Source organism: Dreissena polymorpha, chromosome 4, assembly GCF_020536995.1.
Source record: "Dreissena polymorpha isolate Duluth1 chromosome 4, UMN_Dpol_1.0, whole genome shotgun sequence".
Lineage (NCBI taxonomy): Eukaryota > Metazoa > Mollusca > Bivalvia > Myida > Dreissenidae > Dreissena > Dreissena polymorpha.
Window position 1 is genome coordinate 103001443 of NC_068358.1, and position 18872 is coordinate 103020314.

The 18872-nt window shown below is 35.0% G+C and overlaps 2 protein-coding genes across 3 annotated transcripts in view; both read left to right on the forward strand.

Annotated features, from left to right (window-relative positions):
• The window catches only part of LOC127877151 (thymosin beta-like), a 48126-nt gene extending 35943 nt beyond the window's left edge, over positions 1–12183 (forward strand). The window contains exons 5-8 of one of the 2 annotated variants that reach the window (XM_052422808.1): positions 3863–3970; positions 5629–5730; positions 8012–8032; positions 9813–12183. In XM_052422808.1, the coding sequence (XP_052278768.1) occupies positions 3863–3970; positions 5629–5730; positions 8012–8031 (230 nt within the window). In that variant the 3' untranslated portion in view covers position 8032; positions 9813–12183. The remainder of the gene's footprint in view (positions 1–3862; positions 3971–5628; positions 5731–8011; positions 8033–9812) is intronic. The other variant, XM_052422806.1, reaches the window with a different exon arrangement.
• A 1780-nt stretch (positions 12184–13963) lies between these two features.
• Positions 13964–17219, forward strand: LOC127877150 (probable G-protein coupled receptor 139). Its single transcript, XM_052422805.1, has 3 exons — positions 13964–14594; positions 15505–15930; positions 16496–17219. The coding sequence occupies exons 1-3, from the start codon at positions 14256–14258 to the stop codon at positions 16775–16777; spliced, it is 1047 nt and encodes a 348-aa protein (XP_052278765.1). The 5' UTR covers positions 13964–14255; the 3' UTR covers positions 16778–17219.
• Positions 17220–18872: the final 1653 nt, after the last annotated feature.

The window sequence follows — 18872 nt, forward strand, 5'->3', positions numbered from 1 at the left end:
TTACTTGATTTTATTCGCAACCGTACTCAAACCGGATCGTTTTTTTCTCATTTCGCTCATTTTGCAGTGCGGTCGGGAATAAAATATTTAAAAAAAAGACGATTTTCCGATTTTATTTTTTTTCCCATTTTCCAAAAATTAGGGTCGGCGGTTTTGTAAACCAAGAAATATAAAAGTCGTGGCCTTAATATTTGTTGAAATCTCAAATGGGAATAATTAAATTTGTAATCCGAAACCCATTTTCGTAAGTCGATTGTAACGCGTTTTAAATCCGAAACACACTTCAGAATGTAAATGTTACCGCAACGTTAAAATATTTTTGCTTTAAATTAGCAGTGCAAATTTATTTTGTGTCGAATCTTTTTCTGAATTAAAAAGAGCACATAAATTATTCAGCATGTACAGCGTCGCGTCATTTGTATAGATAGCGTGCGTGTATTGAGCGTTTTAACAAGCACACAACACGTCAGGGGATTGACGCATGTTCAGAGGCAATATTTCATCATAAAATAGTCACTTAAAATTTATTGATACTATAGAAAAATGGCAAGGTTTGTGTTAAAGAAATAATTGAGAGCTTTTATCGTTAATATTTACCAGAAAGTGATTTATAGAAATGGAATAAACGGGATTATCGGGTTATAAATAGAAACTTGAAAAGTAGTAAGTATACAGAAATATAGTCGGTTGAAACAGATGTATTGGGGAATCGTTCGAGTTGGGATTTTACTATCTGTGCCAGAAAGTTTTAAAACAAACAATATAAAAAATTATATATTTTTTTTAATGACTGGGGGATTTTCTTGAAGAGTCATAGCGCACCAAATGATGTCTTTTGACGCTGTTTTTCTTTGAGTTATAACGCACCACAGAACGTGAATTGACACGTTAAATTAAAGAAAAAATCAATATCGCGAGGGGACACCCTTCCCGAACCACCCCTATCAGCCCCGGGGCGCCTGACAAAAATCCTGTGGAAAGCACTGGTCCATGATATCATCAAAGACATGCAAATCAGTAAATGTTTTTTTGTTTGTTTATTATTTTGTTTTATGTTTCAAATGATATAGAAATATCAGATGAAAACATATTTTACATGTTTAAGTCATGTCAGTGCAATACTATGGAAAGTGCTCATATAATTAACAGCAGTTTCCATAGTATCACACTGACCTGACGGTATGTAATTGTTTAAGGTAAACAATTTAACATTAAAACTAAAATGTATTCAAATACTATTTGACAATTCCCCACTTAAAAAAAAAATCCCCACGTGTGGGGGAAGGGAATTTCCAAACTACTTTTGGATTTCTAGAATAGACATTGTGTTATTAAGAGAAGAACTTAAGTAAGAATGGAAGAATAATAATTATGAATAGATAGCTAACACACATATTTAGCTTGGAATGCACAATTCTCTGAATAAAAATAAACTGATGAGTAAAGTGTTGAAAACCTAGTTTTGTGGAGTGGATTATTTTACCGTAATGTATTTTTTATATCTAAGTTAATATTATTTTTCATTTGAAATGAGCTATACCAGCATTTACTAGTATTCAAATGTCATCTTTGCAGTAACCATATGTAAAATATGAAAGACCAGATGCATAGACAAAATAGGATAGTTTTACACTCGAGGGACTCCTACATGTTTGGTTTTAGGATATGAATTGCTCATCTGAAGTGCTTTGGCAAGTGTGCCACCGGGATATGATTAGTGTACAATTTTGTGGTGAATGTCTCCACATTGTGAAGGTTATAGATTAGATTGTAGATCTCACTTGAATGAAAGTACATTGGGATAGTTCAAATGAAAGATTTTTACTGCATTTTGTTGCCCTATCAATAGTGATTTACCTTTCTTTTTAACCACTGCTCCAGCTAGGTTATGAAAAGGGCAGGGGAGAATGTTTTTTTTTATCAAAAGGGCACATTTGACGGAGCAATGGTATCATCCGGGATGATCCTTGTGACATCTAATAATAATTTAATTGTGTCCGGTATGAATTTTTATGTCCCCCACTATAGTAGTGGGGGACATATTGTTTTTGCCCCGTCTGTTGGTCTGTTGGTTGGTTGGTTTGCGCCAACTTTAACATTTGCAATAACTTTTGCAATATTGAAGATAGGAACTTGATATTTGGCATGCATATGTATCTCATGGAGCTGCACAATTTGAGTGGTGAAAGGTCAAGGTCATCCTTCAAGGTCAAAGGTCAAATATATGGGTCAAAATCGCTCATTTAATGTACACATTTGCAGTATTTCAATATTCAAGATAGCAACTTGATATTTGGCATGCATGTGTATCTCATGGAGCTGCACAATTTGAGTGGTGAAAGGTCAAGGTCATCCTTCAAGGTCAGATGTCAAATATATGTGGCCAAAATCGCTCATTTTATGAGTACTTTTGCAATATTGAAGATAGCAACTTGATATTTGGCATGCATGTGTATCTCATGGAGCTGCACATTTTGAGTGGTGAAAGGTCAAGGTCATCCTTCAAGGTCAGAGGTCAAATATATGTGGCCCAAATCACAAATTTTATTAATACTTTTGCAATATTGAAGATAGCAACTTGATATTTGGCATGCATGTGTATCTCATGGAGCTGCACATTTTTAGTGGTGAAAGGTCAAGGTCATCCTTCAAGGTCAAATATATGGGTCAAAATTGCTCATGTAATGTCACTTCTGCAATATTGAAGCTAGCAATTTTATATTTGAAATGCATGTGTATCTCATGGAGCTGCACATTTTGAGTGGTGAAGAGTCAAGGTCAAGGCCATCCTACAAGGTCAAACATCATATAGGGGGACATTGTGTTTCACAAACACATCTTGTTTTGTTTGTTTACGAGGACAGATTAAAAGGGCAGGGCAGGGCCTCGGGACGACAGTGCGCAGCTTTGGAACTGCGCACTCTTCCATTTAGGAGAAGCTGGAGCATGGTTTACTCAGCTGCTTGTACTCTTTCTAACTTTGTCATTCATCATGCTATTTAAAGATAACTTACCACAAATGAGAACCATGAGGAAATGGTGTAACATTAGTCTCCCTACTCAAAAGTGAAGGTCATACTTAGCGGTCAAAAGTTTAAGTGATTTATTGTGGGTTTTAAAGCGGCCTTTTCACAGATTTTGGCATGTTTTGAAGTTTGTCATTAAATGCTTTATATTGATAAATGTTAACATTGGATCTAAAAAGATCCAGTAAAAAATCAAGAATAAATTTATAAAAAGAAAAAAAAAGTTGACTGCCTTAGGGCTCGAACCAGTGACCCCCGGAGTCCTGGAGTAAAAACCAATTAGACCGCTCGGCCATCCTGCCAAGCAAGTATGAAAGACGTATTTATACTTTATATAAGAAATCTTCGTAGTTTCACAAAATTAAACGACAACAACAGAACTCTCCAAATCATTCATCGTTTCGCGTTGCAACGCTTTATAATTTTCAGGTTTTTAAATCGTCAAAAGATGCATATAATGGCTATATTAGACCATGGTAAATGTTCAGTATTACTGTTTCCTCACAAATGTCGTAACTAAAACGAAAATTTGCGAATCTGAAAAACTTTTTTTAATTTTGTCATTTTACCAAAATGTGAAAAGATCCGTTTAAGGCTTCCATTAAATAATTTTGATAGAAATTTAAGGTCCTTAAAATAAAAAACACTATTTCATCTCAATTTCGAATATTAATTTTAAAAGACAAACTGTTCATGGGTTTAAGGATCCCATTTTTAATGCTTTAAATACCAATATACCAATATTAGCTCATAAAAAGACCTGATTCTGTCGCACTTTTAAATAATAAATTGTGTAAGCAGACTTCTATGTATGATATCGCCTCTCTGTTGTACAGCAATCTGCCTTGAGAAACAGGAAGCCGAGTTCCGAGAGTCCATCGGCAGGCATGACCGCAGCAGCATGAAGAAGGTTGAGACACAAGAGAAGGACGCACTGAAAGAAAGTAAGTCCATCTGACATTTGAGCCTTGCATTGGGAAAACAAGCTTAATTCTTGTGTGCAAAGTGTGGCCCGAGATTAGTCTATGCAATTCTGCACAGGCTAATAATGGAAGAAACTTTCAGCCATAAATGGACTTTGGTTAAGAAGATACTTCAAGCAGAGCTCAAAATTAACACTTGCACACTCGCAAAAAGCCAGTGCAAAATACTGATTGCGAGTTAAGTTTTAAGCCACTAGTATTTTTTGGCAAGTAAAGAAATAGTGAAAAAACAATGAGTAATATTGCTAAATGCGCTCGACGTCGTGAACCCTAAACGTAGGTCAATTTATAGAACGTCCGAATGCAAGTATGCAGAAGCGCGCACCTTGTATGTAGACTTGTATACTTATAGTACAGATACGCGGATGGTATTGGTACAAAGAACGTGAAACAGTCTACTAATTTACACGTGTTCATTGAACTTGAACAGGCATGGCGTCGAAGCGAAAAATAACTAGTTTCTTTTTCCCCACATACTGAAATAACAACACGAAAGATAAAGCAAAGTTAACCGTTGAGTTAAAAAAACAACAATGGAAATTAAATTGTTTTCAGCAAAATTTGCGAGAATGTTTTTGATTTTGCGAGTTGGTATTAAAGCTGCTCGCAATGTTTTGCAAGTAGAAGAAAAAGTTAAATTCGAGCCCTGACTTCCTTGAAGGGATGAGTACAATTAAAGTTGAAAGTGTTTTCCCTTAACGCACATGTATAAAGCCTCATTTTCCCAAAACCTGGTTCATTGACATCTTGTGGAGTGTGTACATGACATTATTGTTAACTTGTCAATTGATGAATTGATTGCAAGTGTCTAGTCAAGGCAAAAGTCTATTGTTGAAACAAACATAGTTTATAATCTTCTGTGAATCCATGTTGAAAGTAATGTGTCTCTTCCAGTGCAAATTAAGGTGTCATTGGCCTCTGTGCACTGGTCTATTAAGATAAAAGGTATTTCTTTGGCGATTACCAGGGTAATACCTTACCGGGGCAACCTTATGGTGACTACTTTGGACATGATCAAAGTATGGTGTTGTGGCTGGAACACAGTAGGATGATTTTTATGTTTTGTGTAATAAACAACTCATTGGTATTCTTTCTATGACTATCGGAGTAAAGTAAGGATTCTTTCCTGGCAAGACTTAATAATAACGTCTCCTTGAGTTTATATTTTCTGATCGAAATTCCTGATCAGACCTAATGCCAGTCAAATGAACAGCACCCCAGTTGGATTTGCGTGAAGATGTTTTCTATAACTGACCAGTATTTTCTGTTCTATGATATATTATAGATCCAATTGTTTGTGGACAAAACCAATAGCCGCTAATCTACATGAATTGAAGATTTCTAACATGTGATATCTATAACTGATTTAATAAATAATCCTCGTTGTCCTCAACTTTTTTTATCACCCTCTTGTAAATATTTTGAGGTTTGTAAAGCACATTGCATGTGAGAAGTTAGATGTTTGAAGAAAAGCTTCAAAACAGTAACTTTTGTTTACCTATTTTTAGAGTTACAGTTACTGTCCTTTATTAACAACCTTGCATAGACAAAGCAGCAAGTCTGTGTAATCTTTAATGGCGGCCTGGTTCATTACACATGATCTGTGATTTCCCTTTCAGTTGTAGCTCAGGAGGCCACCCTGAAGGGAGTTGAAAAGTTCAGTCGTAACAGTCTGCATAAAGTGGAAACCTGCGAGAAAAACCCCTTGCCAACAGCTGATGGTGAGAGTTCACTCCATTAATCATATCAACTTCATGATTAGACGCGGTGGTGTAGTGGATGAGGTGTCCGCCTAGCGATCGGGAGTTCGTTGGTTCGAACCCCACTCGGGGTGCGTTCTCATTAACTCCTCCATAGACACCTAGGACTGGTTCTTCCCAGGAAACGGACTCGATAATGTCCCTCTGCCTATACTGCTCGAAAGAGCGGTTGGCAGTATACAAAGATAGATAGATTTTACATAGGGTGTACTAGAGTTCACTTCCTTTACCATAACATTGCCATCATTTTACATAGGTTTACTTGAGTTTACTCCCTTTACCATAACAAATCCACTCCCTTTACATGTCGCGGGCAATTAACCATACCTTCATAATAGTTGATATGCATGCTTCAGTCAGTCTGTTTTATGGAGAATCATGTCTTTCCTTGTAGTGCAGTTTGTGGTGTAACATGTTCTACATGATGTAATGTGTTCTATGTTCAATGAATTAGTCTCTGATTACACACATGATAACAAAGCAGTAAACGAAAATAGAAACAAAGTTACATTTGATAGAGACTCTGTAATTACAAATAAATGAATTGCTTATAAATATGATGTTTTATTTGTAACTCTATAAAAAGTAAACAAACAATCAATGTTAGTGTGAAGGCATTAAAGTTCCTGAAGTTGTTTCAGTGTTTGGTTACATCTTCCATCAACCAGCAATCTTTGACATTTCTTTGTAATATCCTGTATCACCATAGTAACAAACTTGATTCAAACACTGCCATGTTTCCGTTGATTTTGTATTTACAAGAGCTATGATTATTTTTATGCCCCCTTTCGAAGAAAAGGGGGTATATAGTTTTCGCACTGTCCATCTGTAAGTCTGTCTGTCAGTCTGTCTGTCACACTTCGTGTCCGCTCTCTATTTCAAATACTTTTCATCTGATCTTAACCAAACTTGGTCCGAAGTTGTATCTAGACAATATCTAGGTCAAGTTCAAATATGGGTCATACAGGGTCAAAAACTAGGTCACGGGGTCACTTAGACCATTTCAAGGATTTAGCATGGTAAAATGCTCATAACTTATATCAAAGCATTTATAGGGGGCATTTGTCATCCTGTGGTGACAGCTCTTGTAGGATTTAAACTCTGTCTTCATAAAAAACAATCAAGACAGGCAGAAAAGAATAAAAAGATTTTTACTATTTCATCTTATTTTCTTATATCAAGACTGTTGCAATCAAATGGTAACATGTGAAGAATAATTCTCTATTTGTGTGTGTGTGAATACACTTTTCATTACTTAGTAACTTAAAGTGCCTCTCGCCCATTTCGATTACCGTAATTACTCTATGTTTTCGGACACTCTAAGTTTTCGGACACCCCTTTTTTTAGCAAAAACAATTATTTTTCGTGACTCTTAATTTTCGGACACACGAGTTTTCGTCCATAATTAATATCTCTAAGTTTTCGGACAGTATATTTTACTGCGCTATTTTACCAAATTTCGGTCCTGTTTTTGATATCTAAAGACACTTCGATTATGGGGTTTTACAACCGGATTAACATCATAAAATGTGGCAGGTGCATGCCTGAGGGCAACGGACCATTACATTTGCATTATTGGGTAAATAACCTTGTAAAATGGTATTAAACATTGGTTTCGCCCGATAGCATAAGCGTTATGACAATTATCAGGGGTAGTGCCAATTAACAAGTTCAATTATCTACCGCAATGGTATTGCCGATTCTCAGTAAAATAGCTGTTACAAATAATAAACGCTTCAAAGTGTAATGAACCGTATTGCAAGTTTTACGACCAATAGAAGGTGTAAGACAACAACTATCGGAAACAAACAAACAAATAATTCATAGTTTGCTTTTTTATTGCGTTAATTTCAGGTTCATACTAGCGAGTATCGGTACATCACATGCTCTTCTTTGAACTCGTTTGCCAAAGTACAACCTTGTAGTAACTTTCTGTCAAATATATTAAGCATTTAAAATTATTTAAAATGCAATGCAAACATAACTGTTATTTATTCTATATGGTAGTTTACAAGCGCGTGCTATGCCGGTAGTCGTTGATACAATGGACGCTATTTTCGGACACTTCAATTTTCGACTCTAAGTTTTCGGACACCTGTATTTTGAGAATATTTTTCGTATCTAAGTTTTCGGACACGAATAAAAATAATTATTTTTAAATGTCCGAAAACATTGAGTAATTGCGGTAGACCTTCATTATACTAAATCTCAGTTTCGCTAAATGATCTCTTTTCTTTCAAAGAACTGCATCAGAAGGATTAAGGTTAGTATGCACTCTGTATTGGGCCATCCGGTCACGAGTAAGTATGGTTTGTTAAAATGTGGTACATTCATGGCACAGTGTGACTTCCATATAACACAGAGCCCAAATACATGCCCTATTGCTTGGACCTGTTTGATACAAAATGCTGTATAACCTAATCCTTCCTCTTGATTTTATGTGTGTCAATACTTCATTCCAAGAGATGTGTTCTTATTGTTGATTATCAATAAATTGTATGATACTTATTTTAAGTAAGAGATTCTAATTAAAGTAATTAATTAAATTATGAACTTTATTTTCCTTGGTTATAATACCCTGCAAATAAGTCAAAAACTGTGATAAAATATTTTTTCAAAACTTTCCAAGAAATTGTGTATAGTGTCATATGTTTTGTTAACTATCATATAGTCATTTTTTGATGTAACAGAAAAATGTTGCAGTACTGAACCTTAAACTGCTTTGTTTGCACTTTCAAGAAAAAATGTCTTCAAATTGTAAATGTTTAGTTTCATTTGCATATGTGTAATTTTATCACACGTATTAAATTAATATTTGAAAAGTTTTTACTATGAGTCTTAAGCAGGTAATGAATAGATTAAAAATCCCTATTACTAGTAAAATGGTACATATACTTTTATTCATATGGTACAAGCTATTGATTCTTATAAAATAACATGTCCATCATATGGTACAAGCTAATAATGCTTATAAAATAACATGTCCTTCAGTTGTTTATTGAAGTAAGTTTCATTTACTTGTTCATATCATGGAATGCTTTTTATGTTGACATTTTATCTACTCGATTTTACCCATGTAAACAGCAACACTGTTTTGTTTGTTTCAAAAACTTATTTTAATTAACACCAAAGTTAACAAAAAAATCAATATCAAGTTTCTTCATTAAGAGGAGATTTTAAATCACCTTGACCCATAAGCAAAATACAATTTGTTCTTGGAAGTAAATTTATTATGAAGAAATCTGTTTGCAAACATTAACATGGGCTTATTTGGATTACGGAGGGAAAGAATACCAGTGGTAACGGTAGTGTTTTGTATTTGAGTCGCACTCTGTGAAGATGAGGCTTAATGCATGTACATAAAGTGTCATCACAGAATAGCCTGTGCATTCTGCACAGTCTTATCAGGGACAATACTTTTCTCACAAACTTTTTTTCATGTAGAAGAGACTTCATTAAAACCTTTAATTCCACACAAGCAGAAAATGTTTTCTCTGATTAGATGCATGGATTGCACTGGCTAAATTGTGACAACATTTTAGGCACATGGACTGAACCCTGTTATTCCAGAGAGCAGCTTATTTGTATAACAAGCGTTGTTGTGTAGTGATTAGTCAATATAGACAGATTAGAATTCTGAAGCTTAAATCAATTGAACATATAGTCTTTGCTGTGGTGTAACTATTGATGTAGTTTTGTAACTGTTATTAGGTAGAAAAAAGGTAAAAACAATATTAAGACATTAAAACGTTTATTAGTTTTAGTAACTTTGATTATTCACGTTCTTTCTTAAGCCATGTTGTTGATTAAAAACAACAAAATGTTCTCATCATATATAATATTTAGCTGACTGTTTTCTAAACTACATGTACTTTAAAAATAATTACATCAAATGTGTCATTTACTGTATCTCTAAAGATGCAGTCATTTGTTTGCATGAAAATAGAGTCCAGAATATTAGTGACTTTTGCATGAAATCCTCTTTAAAGTGTTTGAGCACAAAATTCCCATTTTAATTGCTGTTCAATGCTTACTTATTTCAGATATTAAGCTGGAGAAAAAAGCTGAGCCCTAGAAACTTCACACTGTCACAGGTTACATTGCACCTTGCTGTCAAAGGGGGAGAACCTGGAGGGAAAATTTACTAACTCTTACTACAATTCCTTCCCTTGGATATTTTGGACTTCCTTTTAAGCATTAACTGTTCAGTATTCTGTCTGTTAAAATTTAGACATATCAAAAACTGTCAATGCCTTAAATCATTTGATTTTTTTTTAATTGTTTGAATTTTTGTTGTTGTTTAGAAATATCCGATTTTATTACTTAAAATATATTCTAGATTAAAAAAATAATTAATTGCGTATTGTCAATTGTTTCCATCATTGCTTGTAGTAAATTTGCTTGTTGGCTTGCTATGTAGATTTTTTTAGCCCAAAGTTTGTTTAGTTAATGCAGGCAAATTGGTGTCAAAGAAAAAAGAAGTAAATGTTTGGAAGAAGTTATTTCTAAGTCAGGTTAGTTTTATTGAAAAAAAATATTTCCCTCCTAATATGCTGCCATTGTTTGATAACACCATTTGAAATAACTTCATGAACAGAAATATTTAGTTTTGTTAATGTATAGCTATAGTGCATTATATTTAGCATAATCATTGTATTATTATCAACATGTATTATGTAGCTTGTAACTGACCATAATATTGTGTTAATTCTTAGCATATTCAGTCATGTTTAAAATTTTCTTTGCTGCTGTCAAAACACTTGTTACAACCTGCACAGTTTTCTAGGGTGAAAATCAATTTTCTTGGCTTTGGTTTTATTTTGAAGTATTGTCTACTATTTTGGATGGATAGATAGATGGATTGACGGGCAGCTTTTTACTCACTTAAGTCATACAGTTTTCATTCTCTCTTCACCAAACTTTCCCAAATGTTTGTTGACATAAATTTGCACCAGACACCTGTGAGTTATTGCTTTTTGTTTATACAAAAAATACAAAATCCCTGATTCCACTCTCATAATTGCAAAGTTTTCATTGAATCTTGATATTAAAAACAATTCCTACAAGGATCAAAACCACTGCTCCTCATATGGTCGAGTTATTGCCCTTTATCAAATTGTCTACTAAAGATAACTATATACCCTATGCTCATGTATATTTCAAGTGGCACTAAGCAATTGCATCCATGTTCACTGGGTAGATTTGTTGTTCCCTATGTTTCAGTATTCTTTTTAGTCTAAGTCATTATAAAGTACCATTTTGATATAGTTGTTAAATATATATTTCTTAAATAAAAGTTGAACATTATGTTGGTGTCTAACATACATTTGTAATGGGAACAGTATTTTGTAAAAGCCATTTATTTTTTTACTATGATTTCGAGAGATTTGGCACAATTTATTTTGTTACTTGTTAAGAGTCCTTCAATCAATTCTTAATATACTACAATGTGTAATATTTTTGTTTAATTTGTGCAATTAAATGTGCTAATCTCTTAAAAAGTTAAATTTGTTTACCTTTAAATGTTGTTGTCTGTATGTGTCACGTATAAGTTGCTGTTTGAAATTTTCTATGTAATTGTCTAGCGCTGTAGTTGTATTTCTGTAGTTTTTTCGCTTACTTACATACAGGTTTTTAGCTCGGATGTTTTCGGAGAAAACCCTAGGTATTGTCATAGCCAGCTCGATGTCTCCCATCCGCTGTCGTCGTGCTTAAACCTTAATATTGCCTCTAAAATCAAAGTGCTTCCACCTACAACATTGAAACTTAATATGTAGATGCACCTTGATGAGTTCTACACGCCACATCCGTTTTGGGGTCACTAGGTCAAAGGTCAAGGTCACTGTGACCTCAAAATTCTGACGAGCTTTCATTTATTCAAAACTGCACCCGCAGCTGAGCGTGGCACCTGTTATGCATTGCTCTTGTTTTTCATTGTTATGGAATTGCTTCTCTTTACCATGCATAATACTTTTTTTGATGAATCTCCTAAGTTTTTAGGTGCAGGGACAACACATAGATTCTAACGTTAACACTGTGTGCCTTTTTTAATGGATGTTTAACCGTCTTTAACTATAATATTGTGGGACCAATACCAATCAAGAAGTAATTCCATTTAAAACATTAAAAAAAAAACATTTTTACCTTGCACACAAGCGCTAATGCAATCAGGACCAGTTGTTTTTTTTATTCGTGTAACGCTTCTGATTTCACTCGCCTGTTCCGTCTCAGTCAATATATCAATTTACCAAGATTTTTTTGTGAAAAAAAAGTTGAGAGTTGTCCTCTTTGACTTAACAATATATTTCTTTGTTTCTGAACACAAATGCCCTTTTTCAACCGATATGTACAAAACCTTTTGTATTTGTAAAACACATGTACAAGTAATCTGCTATAAATAAAACTGAAAATGTATCCATGGTTTATGCGGTGTGATTTTTTGTCTCTTTGATAACGCCACACATGAATTATATGAATCCAGGTCTTATGGAATAGAATAGAAAATATATGTGATGGAAAAGGGGCCAGGGCGCTGAATTAGTTCATAAGCGTCTTTATGTCATTTGTAGCGGGAAGTGCTCTCTTGACTTGCTTGACGGGCCTTCGTCGTTGCCCGGCATTCGTCAACAATTTGTCCAAATGACATGATCTAAACCACCACGCCAATGTTAATCAAACTTCACAGGAATGACTCCATGTTTCTCTACAAATGTTATAGAAATCATTCTGGTTTGTTGCATTTGTAGGCCTCTTGAGCTTAATTGGTTTAATTTAAGTAAAAATGTAAAAGAAAATTAAACCATTTCCGATGCACAGTTGCATAAATGAGTTACCGGGTGGTAACTTTTAATATTTTTCGGGAGAGATAGCTGAGCGACAATCTCAACTTTTTAAATTAAAGCCTGATATAACATGATATGATGCTTGGATGGCCGCGAACATATTTTATATACAATGTAATGCAATATGACATAGCAATTGATATAACGCCTTTTTTCAATTTCAATATCAAATTCCTTTTCAGATTCCAATTTTATTTCACTTTATAATTGTATTAGTATGGCTGGCTCAAAAAATAAATAATGCTTTAATCAATGAACTTGGATACCGGACTATTCTCCTTATTTGATTTTAATGCAAATTGTAGTATTGCTAAACTTTCAAATGAAAGACAAAATAAGAAGAGTCTGAAATACCAACATTATGTGCAAGCGTTTTAAAAATTATACATTGTCAAATAAAGTATATACTAAATAAATAATTAAATATACTATTATTTTCAAAATACACATGTATTGGTTATTGTCAGCGTTGCGTGACATTGTAAACAAGCACAAGCTATTATGGGAGACGACAATTTACACACAGCCATTCAGCCCCGTTTCATTTCCCCGCTCCGCGAATCATGTTATACTTTTACGGAAAATACGTCAACATAACCTATGATGTTACGGTATAACGTTGAAATAAGAACGGATACAATTCATGACTTGTAAAAACGTATTAATAGTGCAAATGGTTTGTAACCTGCAAACCATTCGATATGTTTTCAATTGCTCGTAACCGATGAAATTATTCGAAAATAAAACTACCGTAGATTAGTTTTTTCATTAATGATGACAATAGTAAAACGTGACGCGACTTCGGTTTTCTGTATTAAGATTCCTCAAAAATGATTTATCTCTATTTGTTTATTGCGCGCGGGTTGACGGAAATTTGACCGAAAAATCATTTGCCAAGAAAATAACTTGGACGGCGGCCGCTGCCCTTGACGCCTATTTGCTGACGCCCTTTGAATTCGTATGTCAAACTTTATCCAATCAATATCATTAACTATAAAAACGCAAAGCAACCTGCAAATTAAGACAGGTAATGAAATTACCATTTTCTCCTGAATTTGCTCCTTCAAAGTCAAACATTTCAGTGTGCCGTGCGTGACCTTGGAATCAACCATATTCCGGTTACAACCAATCATGATGTGTCACGAGTGGTCCGGATGTTATTATTATATAAACATCATATCGATTTGCTTATATAAGTTACCAATATAATAATGACAAAGAAAGAGAACATATTCCTATGCACCGCCGAGTTCAAACAATGCGGGCCAATGTGTTATTCACAATACGCTACCTAGCTGCGAACAGAAGCAACCGGTCTATTTTTAAGCCATTGTTATATATAATGCATCGGTGTGATGCAATTACATCACCTGATTGATGCCTATCACACTCGCTAAAAACTGTCATTTGGAGTCAATAATTCAATTTGCACATGTCGTCGATAGGTTTTTAATAATATGAGACTGCACAGATCTTAAAACACAATCCATAGCATGCGCCGAACTCTACGCCCACGCCCTGGAAAGGGCATTGAACGTATGGGTGATCAAACAATAGTATCTGTTTGTCTCATTGAAGGAAATACATGGGTTTTGAGATAAGTCTCTAACATTTTGAAACACTTGTTCATATTAGCAAAACAAAATGCACGTGGTTACAGTTTTTCAAATCGTTATGGTTTGCTTCGGTATCGTCGGAAATGTGCTTTCAATGGCTGTTTGGTCGCGAAAAAGTATGCGATCTTCGACGGGTATTTATTTCTTTGGGCATAGTTTTGTGAACATCGGATTTCTTTCTTCGTTCTTCATTACGCATGGGATTGCGGACCTACTACCTAACGTCGCGTTGGCGTCACCGTACGGCGCGTTCTTCGCTTACGCTGGGTTTCCGATGTGTCACATATTCGCGGTGTGCAGCATCTGGTTCACCGTCGGCGTCAACGTGGACCGTTACATGCAGGTGTGCTGGATCAACAAGGCTAAGGTAGGATACGAACCATCGCATGGCGCGGACGCCACTGATCATACAGCATTGGAAATATTTTTTCATGACTTCAACATTCATTAATGAAATGACATTATAAGCCGCGTTTTAGAAAAACTGGTATTAATTCGTGTGCTTAAAGTGTCGTTCCAGATTAGCGGAAAATGTCGTCCCTGAGTAGTCTCTGCGGACTGCACAAGCTAATCTGGCACAATTAAAGCTCGTGCATTAAGCCCAGTTTTCTTAGAACGAGGCTATTTTTTTAAATGTTGGACGAATATGTTTTTTTAACGCGTCCTCGTTATTTCAACATTGGATCTCTCCAGTACAACACATATACATTTGTAATAAACTTGTATAAATAGTAAAGTTTTAGCTATTGATGATTTAAAAAATATTGGTTACACGTCTATCTTTCTCATTTTTCCCGTTTAGTTGAGGCCTTACATTCCCATTTAGTGTTCTTTTTTCATTTGAATCTCTCGAAAATTTTCAATCAGTAATACTTTTTAAACAGCACGTTATCATTTGTACACATAAGTCTGTCGACAGTCCTCATTTTAGTTTGCAGGAAAAAAAATCATAAGTAAACAACGTAGGAAATAATATGAATCACAATACGTCTATTTGTGTTGTTCATGATATTCAATTCAATGCAAATACGAAAACGTAAACAAAAGAATTATACGTGTATCGGAATGAGGTAATTTTATAATATATTATTGCAGTTTTATCAATATATGATTATGTTAATGGCGTAACATGTACTTAACTCTTTTTTTTACGTCAGAAAGTAGCAAATAGATTACTAAAGTTATTAAAGTCCGGTAGGAGTTGATTAACGATTTAACATAAAACGCTTGCGTTCGTGTAAGACATGAATATAAAACTGCATTTTTCATCTACACAGAAATGGTGCAGTCTTACCAAGTCGCTCGCTCATATTGGGAAAATAGCGGCTTTCGGCGTCGTCGTCAATGTTCCACACTTTCTGATGTACGAGATCTCGCCCGTCGAAGAACGTAACGCCACTGACGTCGCGTACCGCCTGACGTCATTCGGGGAGTCGGGGTTAGCAGAGGCATACGACCTGTGGCTGCATTGTCTCGCTCTTGTTGTCATTCCTTGGATTCTTATCTTCACACTTAACATTCTCATTATCTTACGGGTCAAAGACGTTGGTAAGAAAGTTTTCCACAACGCGATGTTGCACGTGCGAGAAAAGACGAGAAGGTTCGAAAATCAATTGACAGGGACACTGATTTTCGTCAGCTTTACATTCCTGATATTGACGTTACTGCAGTGTGCCTCACAGTGTGTCTACATGATGGACAAGGTATGGGCACCAACTAGAGTCTGATAGTATTGTACATGCTCAGTGATATAGTCTGATTGATTATATATTGTCACCTTAAAACAGTTTCTATGAAGAGATTATTCACAGGGCAAGCAGTGCCAGCAAAAAAATATCGGCCCTCAAGACGCTGTATCGTCAGCGGGCCGATTAAAGCCATCTTGTCCAGCTCTGTCGCAATTTCTAAATAGACAAATGAATACATACATAAATTAATGAATGGATTAACGAAATAATACATTAACAAATAGGACAGGCACAATGTGAGAGGGGGAGTCTTTTTCAATATCCATCACCCCTTTTTTCAACCCTCTGAACATTTCCCAGGCATATATTAAAGCGCCGCAGCCGTCTCGAAAGTGGCTATGATAAAAAGTGGCTTTAATAAGTTGATATTGCATGTAAAACTGCGAGTTGAAGCAAAGTCCGGCGTTGAATGTTTTGATGGCTCCAAACATGGAAGAAATGTTAGCGTCCATGGCCTTTAGAAACTTTTTTAACCTTTACTATTACCAAAATCTAATTGTCGTTTTATCTTTTGTTGTAGAGAAAACATGTCGTATACGCGGAATTGTTCTCCTTCGCCCAACTCGGCCTTGTACTTTACACGTCCGTCAACTTCTTCCTGTACTGCTTGAGTAGCAAGCGCTTTCGGGTAGAGTTACAAGATCTTCTCTGCTTGCGTTGCTGTTGTAAAAACTCTTCCATTGTGGAGACCTTCGACGATGTACCCACCGAGCCCGAGATAGATTCAGCACCGGCTTCGACGGCTCCCGAAGTAGGTGCAGACGCAGACCAATCGTCTTCCGAGTCGGGTGTGTTCCCTTAACGAATACGAACCGTAGTAAAATGTGTGGGGGGTTTTAAATTCAGGGATATTATGTTGGTGGTGTGTAGCCTACAACTGTGGCGTCAATCGCTGATTTAAATGTTTATTTAAAAAATGTGTTGAGATGCCAATTTATTTAAAGACAGTATTAACACATTTTGGACATTTTAGTATTTTCAGATACCAGATTTATATGTTAATCAAATAAGCACAGAAAATCATCATTTGTGCTTGTAAATTCTATTCGTTCATTTCGGTCTTTTCGTTCATATCCGAGGGCAAAGCCATGAGTGCTTTGCACCGTTAACAGTTTTAATTATTGTATATTGATTGTAAGTGTTGTTTTATTAAACGTAATAAATCAAAACAATAATTTCTCTGCTGATTGAGCTTCAGTGGTTTATTGTTTGCCACAATATATGATGTTACGACGGACTGCGTGCGAACGAATTGGCGCTGCGATGTTTTTTTTTTGTCGTGACCAATTAAAACGACCGTAAAAAGATTTGCATAGTACCCATAATGCCAATATATTCATTTATTGTGAACATATTAATATTGTTCGATTTCATTATTATATTGTTCAACTTCATAATTTTTTACAAAACTTTCATAACATATATAATTTGTAGAACATGAATATATTTTAATACATATCACGTATTTTTTTGAGAACGCACACACATTTCTGGGATTATATGAATATATTTCACCTATAATATTGCAATGCTTGTCAAGACAGAGTAGTGCACTGTTGTTTCTCTTATTGACTCACGGCATCGCGAACTTCATACAGAGCAATCGCCAAATTATAAATTTTATTACAGAAGGTAACTTAATTTGAAGGGCAAGCACAAGCATGATGTAATAAAAATAATTTCTTATTCACATGTACAATATGAAAATATGCATTACAATTATTCATCTTCTATGAAGTTTTTTTTTCGTGACATAATTAAACAAATATTTTACCACTGATATTACTGCCAACTGCTTTTGATTTTGAAAAAAAACAACCTTACATGATATTGTAACATAGCAATAAGTTGTATGACAGTTTACTTAATTGCGTATCATCGGTGATGAACGGAATGATTTATAAATATTCGGAAATGCAGATATGTAACGCACAACGCAAATGGGAATTCATATCTAACTGACAATTGCATGAATACCTGACGGGCACGAAATGTGTTTGGCAACATTTAACCACTAAGTAATATAGGTCTCCATATGCTCATTGCAAGCCGGAAGGAGTCGATAATAATTTAGTCGAATATCTAATAAGCCATAGCGCGCATAACCCTCAGTCTCACAAAGGCATATACGATGAATGATGTTAACAATCTTTAAGTAGCACTGAGAAGTTCTGATCGACACATCACACAAGCAACATGGCTAAAGTGTTACTTCAGCGATGTTGTGAATAGAAAAAGAGATGTTCACTGTACTCTCTAAGTTTTTTTTATTGATTTACTGAAAAACAAAGTTAAGTAAAGAACACTCGTTGTGTTATTCTTTTCTTTACCCATGTGAATAAAAAGCATTGATGTTTCCTTCGAAGACGACTGTGAGAAACTTGCGCGATAGCGGGTTTACACTCAACTAAAAAGTAGCCGAAATATTTAGAAAAAAATTACACCAGTGAATTTTTTAAGTGTTATTTGGTGTATGACATACCAATTTTACTTCTTAAACTTATTCCACTTATAATGTTCTTAACTTAAAAGTATGGTAATGGGGATTCTACGTGGAAAATGTTTACTTTATTTTTTACTTAAGGTTTTAACATTAAATTATACAATAACTGGAACTTGTCTATTGTGACCTTTTTTATAACGCGACAAAGATAAATGTGATTTCATTTTCGAACATGTATGCCTGCGGTGGCTTACAATTATCTGCAATTATTGCGTACTCTTATGCACAACCGAGTGTTGTAAGAGAGACCATTTGGAGGCGCATGCGCCCCTCCCCCAACACAAACAAACAGTCCTCGTGAATGTGAATGGTGCCTCGAGGTGATACTGGCCTTAAAAGTAAAGAGGCAGCATATATTAAGATCTCGTATTGTTTTTTTATGTATTAAATTATG

What these genes read in the sequence shown, in the direction of transcription:
- LOC127877150 (XM_052422805.1), top strand. Translation starts at nt 14,256, where the DNA reads ATGCACGTGGTTACAGTTTTTCAAATCGTTATGGTTTGCTTCGGTATC. An exon ending in GCTGGATCAACAAGGCTAAG is followed by an intron (nt 14,595 to 15,504) that starts GTAGGATACGAA and finishes TCATCTACACAG; the next exon opens with AAATGGTGCAGTCTTACCAA. An exon ending in GTGTCTACATGATGGACAAG is followed by an intron (nt 15,931 to 16,495) that starts GTATGGGCACCA and finishes CTTTTGTTGTAG; the next exon opens with AGAAAACATGTCGTATACGC.